We start from the raw sequence: 8,419 nt of genomic DNA on the forward strand, positions 1-8,419 counted from the left end.
GGACACGAGAACAAATGGATATAAACTGGCCGTGGGGAAGTTTAGGTTTGAAATTAGAAAAAGGTTTCTAACCATCAGAGGGGTGAAATTCTGGAACAGCCTTCCGAGGGAAACAGTGGGGGCGAAAGACCTCTCTGGCTTTAAGATTAAGCTTGATAAGTTTATGGAGGGGATGGTTTGATGGGATAACGTGATTTTAGTCAATAGGTCAATAACGTGCCAACGCTGGTAATTAGTAACAATGGTCAATGATGGGATATTAAAGGGTACTACAGAGAACTTTTTCCAGAGGGTCTGGCTGGAGAATCTTGCCCGCATACTCGGGGTTCAGCTGATTGCTATATTTGGGGTCGGGAAGGAATTTTCCTCCAGGGTAGATTGGCAGATGCCCTGGAGATTTTTCGCCTTCCTCCGCAGCATGGGGCAGGGGTCACTTGCTGGAGGATTCTCTGCGACTTGAAGTCTTTAAATCATGATTTGGGGACTTCAACAGCTGAGTCAAGGGAGAGAATTATTCCAGGAGTGGGTGGGTCAGGTTTTGTGACCCGCAGCATGTGGGAGGTCAGACTAGATGATCATAATGGTCCCTTCTGACCTTAAAGTATTTGAGTCTATGAGGACAAAGGCTTCCAGCCCATCCCCATTGCAGGGACCTTGCCAGCTACAGGCCCCCAGTGAGGAGGAACAAATTATAGAATCATAGAATATCAGGATTGGAAGGGTCCTCAGGAAGTCATATAGTCCAAACCCCTGCTGAAAGCAAGACCAACCCCAACTAAATCATACCAGCCAGGGCTTTGTCAAGCCTGACCTTAAAAACTTCTAAGAATGGAGATTTCACCACCTCCCTAGGGAACCCATTCCAGTGCTTCACCACCCTCTTCGTGAAATAGTGTTTCCTCATATCCAACCTAGACCTCCCCCACTGTAACTTGAAACCATCGCCGAAAGCTAAGGAAATAAGCCTCACAATGGTCTCTGCCCTCAGGACTTTACAGCTGAGCTTTAGAGCCCACAAGCTGTGTGATGCACAATCTCAGCTGACTGCATCACAGCCCTGCTCCCAACCCTCAGCTGATTTTATACGGTTTCCTGGCTTCCCTCTCTGCTCTGCACTGGCCTGTTAGCCCCAGCGCTGCCTTCTCACTGCCGGTTCCTTGCCAGGCTGCAGCAGATCCCATCCCAGTCCTGGAGCAGAGGTTGCCCAGATTGTGGGAGAGGAAGGTGGAGATGATCCAGCAAGTGGATGGGGTTGGAGAGGAGCAGTGCGAGAAACATAGGTGGGGTTTTGTGGGAAGTGGTAGAGGTGAGGCGGGGCACTGGAGAAAGAGATGAAGGGAGTGGGGCCTTGGGGGAGATGGGACAGTGGAAGCGACCTTGTGGAAAGAGGTGGGGCAGGGGGCAGAGCCCTTGGGAATAGGCAGGTCAGGGCTTGGGGCCTCAGAGGTCCAGTTAAGAGCTATTAGAAGGGTGGCAATCCTATAGGAGAATGAGTTGTACACAGAATGATTTATCAGTTAGTCACACTGACACAACACAGCAAGGCCAAGAGAGGATTTAATGTCACTTTTACTTTCCAGTAAGTGATTCAGGGAAGGGGTCCCAGCACCATGTCACCAGACAGCTCTGCACAGACCTCGTTCTGAGAGCCAGAGCACCAGGAGAAAACTTTAGGCTCCTCTTTGAGTAAAGAGCCGGAGCAGCCTGTCCCGGATCTGTTTGGTCCTCACTCCGTAGACGATGGGGTTTAGCATGGGGGACATCAAGATGTACACATTGGAAATGAGAACGTGGAAATGCAGGGGCACATTTTGGGCAAACCTGTACATCAGCGAGATGAAGAGACTTGGGATGTAGAAGGCTAAAATGACAAAAAGGTGGGAGCCACAGGTTTCAAAAGTCTTGATCCGGGCGTCCTTTGTAGGGAGGCTGAAAATGGCCCTGAGGATCTGGGTATAGGACACAGTGATAAAAATCCCATCCAGACCCATCACACACAATAGCACAAAGAGACCGTAGTAACTACTGAAGCGGGTATCTGCACAGGCCAGCTTCACCAATGCCATGTGCACACAGTACGGCTGCGGGATGATATTGGTTGTGCAATATGGCCACTGTCTTACCAAGAAGGGATAGGGCAATACGACTATGCCGCCACGCAGCACCACAGCTAGGCTGATCTTGGCCACCAGGGGGTTTGTCAGGATGGTGGAATGTTTCAGGGGATCACAGATGGCCACGTAACGATCCAAAGCCATGGCCACAAAGATGCCAGACTCTATCACTGTGAAACAGTGAATGAAATACATCTGGGTGAGGCAGGCACTGAAATCTATCTCCCTGGAATTGAACCAGAAGATTGCCAGCATTTTGGGCAGGGTGGACGTGCACAGGACCAGATCGGTAACAGCCAGTATGCAGACGAAATAGTACATGGCACCATGGAGGCTTGGCTCTGTCATCACAATGAACAGGATGGTGAAGTTCCCCAAGATGGCTATGATGTACATGGCACAGAAGGGGATGGAGATCCAGACGTGGGCTGCCTCCAGGTCAGGAATGCCCTGCAGGATGAAAGTGGAGGGGTTGGTGAATTCAGTTGTGTTGGAATCTGACATGGAGTAGGGGAGAAGGTGTCCAACTCTGAGGCAGAACGGTGTCTCCTGCATGTACTGTAGGTTTCCCAGACTTCCTGTATATGCCCAGGGTGATGGTCGCAGTACAAATACCTGGAAGGAGAAACAATTTGAATATGAGACACTGCATGTACCACTGGAGGCTGTTCTCATGGATGAAGCAGATTGGTCGCTCTTCACACACTAAAAAGTGACATTTTCATTATTCAGATAAATGAATTATGAACAAATCATAGAACCATAGAATCATAGAATATCAGGGTTGGAAGGGACGTCAGGAGGTCATCAGGTGCAACCCCCTGCTCAAAGCAGGACTAATTCCCAACTAAATCATCCCAGCCAGGGCTTTGTCAAGCCAGGCCTTAAAAACCTCCAAGGAAGGAGATTCCACCACCTCCCTAGGTAACGCATTCCAGTGCTTCACCACCCTCCTAGTGAAATAGTGTTTCCTAATATCCAGCATAGACCTCCCCCACTACAACTTGAGACCATTGCTCCTTGTTCTGTCATCTGCCACCACTGAGAACAGCCAAGCTCCATCCTCTTTGGAACCCCCCTTCAGATAGTTGAAAGCAGCTATGAAATCCCCCCTCATTCTTCTCTTCTGGAGACTAAACAATCCCATTTCTCTCAGCCTCTCCTCATAAGTCATGTGCTCCAGACCCCTACTCATTTTTGTTGCCCTCCGCTGGACACTTTCCAATTTTTCCACATCCTTCTTGTAGCGTGGGGCCCAAAACTAGACACAGTACTCCAGATGAGGCCTCACCAATGTCGAATAAAGGGGAACGATCACGTTCCTCGATCTGCTGGCAATGCCCCTACTTATACAGCCCAAAATGCCGTTAGCCTTCTTGGCAACAAGAGCACACTGTTGATTCATATCCAGCTTCTCGTCCACTGTAACCCCTAGGTCCTTTTCTGCAGAACTGCTGCCTAGCCATTTGGTCCCTAGTCTGTAGCAGTGCATAGGAGTCTTCCGTCCTCAGTGCAGGACTCTGCACTTGTCCTTGTTGAACCTCATCAGATTTCTTTTGGCCCAATCCTCTAATTTGTCTAGGTCCCTCTGTATCCTATCCCTACCCTCCAGTGTATCTACCACGCCTCCCAGTTTAGTGTCATCTGCAAATTGCTGAGGGTGCAAAACCATGCCATCATCCAGACCATTAAGGAAGATATTGAACAAAACCGTGCCCATGGCCGACCCTTGGGGCACTCCGCTTACTAATGTCAATTCCATATTTTATGGTGCTCCCTGCCTCAACAATTCCCTCACAGAGTCATGTGGGAAACATATACAGAGAGCCAATTGGCCTCTCAGAGTTGGTAAGACAACTCCCACCTGCTCATGCTCTCTGTATTTGTGTGTATATATATCTCCTCAATATATGTTCCATTCTATGCATCCGAAGAAGTGGGATGTAGCCCACGAAAGCTTATGCTCAAATAAATGTGTTAGTTTCTAAGGTGCCACAAGTACTCCTGTTATTTTTGCGGATACAGACTAACATGGCTGCTACTCTGAAACTTGATATAGAAAGTAGTTCAGACATTGATATTTATTCTGTCTCATAACACATGAACAAGGGAACATTCAATTACATTGAAACTCTGAACATATACAATTGATAAAAGAAAAGTGCTTATATAATCCATATTTGGCCTGTGAACTTCTTGCCACATACATTATTGGAGCAAAGAACTTAGCTGAATGGGATTCACAACGGTATTAGCCATAGTTCGTGTTGCTGGTAGCACCACCCATAGTTAAGTCTTTCTGACACCTTCAATTACAAGACTTCATTTTCAGTTGTGTATAAGTTTGCCAAACATTAACCTAAAATAAAGAAACAAATCAACAGAGCCAGACGTGTACCCAGAAGCCTCCTGCTACAAGACAGGCCCAGAAGAGAAACCAACAAAACTCCACTGGCCATCACCTACAGTCCTCAGCTTAAACCTCTCCAACGCATCATCAGTGATCTACAACCCATCCTGGACAATGATCCCTCACTTTCACAGACCTTGGGAGGCAGGCCAGTCCTCGCCCACAGACAACCTGCCAACCTTAAGCATATTCTCACCAGCAACCACGCACCGCACCATAACAACTCTAACTCAGGAACCAACCCATGCAACAAACCTCGATGTCAACTCTGCCCACATATCTACACCAGCAACACCATCACAGGACCTAACCAGATCAGATACAACATCACCGGCTCATTCACCTGCACGTCCACCAATGTTATATATGCCATCATATGCCAGCAATGCTCCTCTGCTATGTACATTGGCCAAACTGAACAGTCACTACGCAAGAGGATAAATGGACACAAGTCAGATATCAGGAATGGCAATATACAAAAACCTGTAGGAGAACACTTCAACCTCCCTGGCCACACAATAGCAGATGTAAAGGTAGCCATCTTACAGCAAAAAAACTTCAGGACCAGACTCCAAAGAGAAACTGCTGAGCTCCAGTTCATTTGCAAATTTGACACCATCAGATCAGGATTAAACAAACACTGTGAATGGCTATCCAACTACAGAAGCAGTTTCTCTTCCCTTGGTGTTCACACCTCAACTGCTAGCAGAGCACCTCACCCTCCCTGATTGCACTAACCTCGTTATCTCCATACTGATATATACCTGCCTCTAGAGATTTCCATTACTTGCATCTGAAGAAGTGAGGTTCTTACCCACGAAAGCTTATGCTCCCAATACTTCTGTTAGTTTTAAAGGTGCCACAGGACCCTCTGTTGCTTTAAACATTAACCTGAAATTTCTCATGCTGGCTGTCTACTTTTGTCTGAATTGCATTTTGAAAGTTGTAGGCACAACAGTTCAGCCAATTTCTAGCATGAAGCTAGGGGAGAAGATGTCTTGCCCATGTTGAAAAATTGTTATATTTTTGCTAGTGAGGAGCCCTTGCACCTTCATGCTTTTCAGCAGATAAAGTCTGGTAACACCCACCCCCCACCCTGCCCTGCTAACAGCCAAAGCCCTAAATTGCAAGAGGCGGAGGTGACAGTGTCTGTGCATTAACACACAGCTGGCTCCTGAGGTTTTACTCAGTTCTTACTCCAGACTGGATGTTTTTCTGGATGATCTGCTTGAGGGCTTGTCTACACTTAAAACACGACAGCGGGGCTGCAATAGCGCTTCATGGGGGTATGAGCAAACTAGGGACCACAGCTTCCAAATCTGGCCTTTTCCTGGACATCTACTAACAACTTTCATCCTGAAGGATCCATTGTGCCACTGAAATGCAGCCACCTTACGGCTGGAGTCCATCACCGAGGAGCACAACAAAGAGGGACATTTTGGCCCAGGATATTGGAGCAAATTCAGCACCTGTGGCAAGGGCCCTGGGGTATTTAGTGGCTGTGTGGAGTGGAAATGAAAAAGAAAAAAACAATTTTCTATCCCATCATGCATACATTGCACTTCATTTGTTGAACTGAAAAAGAGGGTACCTGTGATTTCCAAGACAGAAACCTCTTCACTGGGAATATCCCTCAGGTAGCCGTGTCCCACACCTCTCTCATCCCAGCATCTGCAGCAGCATCCCACGCTGAGAGCTCACACAAGGATGTGCACTGTTGAAAATATAGCTCTGTGCAATCCCAGTGGGGTTCACTCAGTCTCTTTTGGAGAAGCGGCATCTGGATGCAGACAGACTGGAGACCAGACACACTCTAGCTCATGTCTGTGTTTCCATATCTGCACTAATGAGTTTGTTATCCAGCTTTAGCAGCAAACAGTAATTAAGGGACCTTCCCAAAGGGAGATGAGAACACTGGGGCTCTGTGCTGAGTCAGAGAGTAATTGGCTGCTCTGTGCATTTGTGTATATCTAAAAAATATAGTTGATTACTAAGAAAGCTAGGGATAGTGCTTAGGTCTCATAGGGTCTGATGCTGTGTAAATGCCCAGGATGGATAGGTAGATAGTAGACAGACAGATCTGGAGAAAGATGACTGAGAGGAGACACGAAGTCTTTCTGGAGGCACATGACATTTTTGTTAAGGGATAATAGATCGGTAATTTTCATCAGTAACTATAATCATATCACGGAAAACCTTTCATTGAAGGATCTTCAAAAGACCGAGCAAAGGAAAGTCACTATGAACACATCGCCATTAAATCCACAGGTAAACTGAGGTACAGGGAGACATGACTTGGCCAAAGTCACAAAGAGAATGACAGGCAGACCCCTGGAGTTCTGAGTTCCCTGCCATAAAAACGGTCTCTCCGTCTGTAACAGAGCACATGATAAGTGGTAAATGGACTCATACTGTCATAGGGCCTGTTGGTTTTGTAGACGTGATGGACTTCTGCAGGGTGCAACCTGAAACAGGGGTACCCTCAAGCCCTCTCGCATACCAACCTTGGCCCACTGTGAGTCTGTGAAATGCAGCAAGCCCCTCCAGGTCTTGCACTTAAAGAGTCATACACAGACAGACACACACACACCTGCAGTTATGTGAAAGTTTCCACTAGCCACTCATGAACCAATGATAGAAAGAATCCAGCGAGTTCCCTCAGATCCTCAGCCTAGGACCCCAGAGCTGTACTGTCTTGTCCTTGTCAGAAGACTGACCAGTGTAAGTTTATTGCCCTGCCCCCTTCCCTCAATGTGGAGAGGACAATGCACCAGCCCCTGTTCCTGAGCAGATTTCCCTTTATACTTCAAATAACACATGATTTTAGGTAAATAAATAGAAAGCAGATGTACTAAGTACAGAAAGATTGATTTTAAGTCATAAGTTATAGAGATCAAAGTGGTTACTTAAGAAATTAACAAAATTGCAATCTAAGTTCTATACGTTAGACAGGATTTGAATCAAGGAGTGTCTCACCCATATGGGACAAACAGTCCATCCATCTTTCATACACAGGCTAGAAACCCCTTCAGCTTGGGACAACATCCCCAGTTCTGTCCTTATTCCTAAGGTGGATCTGGTTGTTGAGTTGAGGGGAGAATGAGGCCAACTGAAAATGTTGTTTTTCCCTAATATACAGCTTCTGCCATATGGAGGGAATTTCATTTTTCCAAGCAAAAACCCCCAGCGCAGTTAGTGGAAAAGTTCAGACACAAGATGTAGTCCAGTGTCATATGAGCTGGTCACATGCCCTTGCCTGCTTCAATAATTCATAAGAGGGGCCATCACCCATATCCTGGCTAGAACATCACAGGCAAGTCCATGACGTGGGGATAATGTTCTTCTAAAGCCTATCATGCTTTTTAATATACCATAATCTTGAATGGTTCATTCACAATATACTGGCTAGACTAGATAGAAACTCCATTGTGGCTGTTACCAATGAACAAACATATTTGAAATCCTCGTACATAGTTAATATTCATAACTTTAGGTACAAAAATAATGCATGAATACAAATAGGGTAATAATGTTCACCAAATGATAACTTTTCCATTGATACATTACATGACAAACTATATATGAAACACATCATAATCATATGACCAGAGTAAATATGGGGACATGAGGGTTTTGCTTTAAGGAACATAATATCAGATCTCTCCCCTTAGTTTATTGCAGGGGTGTTTGTCAATGACTAATGCAGTGGCAGTATGGCCAAGGCCTTAATTAGGTTTTGACCATACAACTCCCACAGGTGTTCTTGCACAGTTCTCTGTACCTTTCAACACTTTCAGAGGGGTAGCCGTGTTAGTCTGGATCTGTAAAAAGCAACAGAGAGTCCTGTGGCACCTTTAAGACTAACAGATGTATTGGAGCATAAGCTTTCATGGGT

At 46.1% G+C, this 8,419-nt stretch overlaps 1 protein-coding gene across 1 annotated transcript; it reads right to left on the minus strand.

Moving 5' to 3' along the window:
* Window positions 1-1,670: 1,670 nt before the first annotated feature.
* LOC117872735 (olfactory receptor 52R1-like) lies at window positions 1,671-2,618 on the minus strand. The gene has a single exon (XM_034761483.1). It carries the CDS (start codon window positions 2,616-2,618, stop codon window positions 1,671-1,673), a length of 948 nt encoding a protein of 315 aa, XP_034617374.1.
* Between the last annotated feature and the right edge of the window lie 5,801 nt (window positions 2,619-8,419).

The sequence above is a fragment of the Trachemys scripta genome, chromosome 1, assembly GCF_013100865.1.
Source record: "Trachemys scripta elegans isolate TJP31775 chromosome 1, CAS_Tse_1.0, whole genome shotgun sequence".
NCBI classification, from domain to species: domain Eukaryota; kingdom Metazoa; phylum Chordata; order Testudines; family Emydidae; genus Trachemys; species Trachemys scripta.

Coding starts and splice junctions, on each gene's coding strand:
- LOC117872735 (XM_034761483.1), bottom strand. CDS start 2,618: ATGTCAGATTCCAACACAACTGAATTCACCAACCCCTCCACTTTCATC.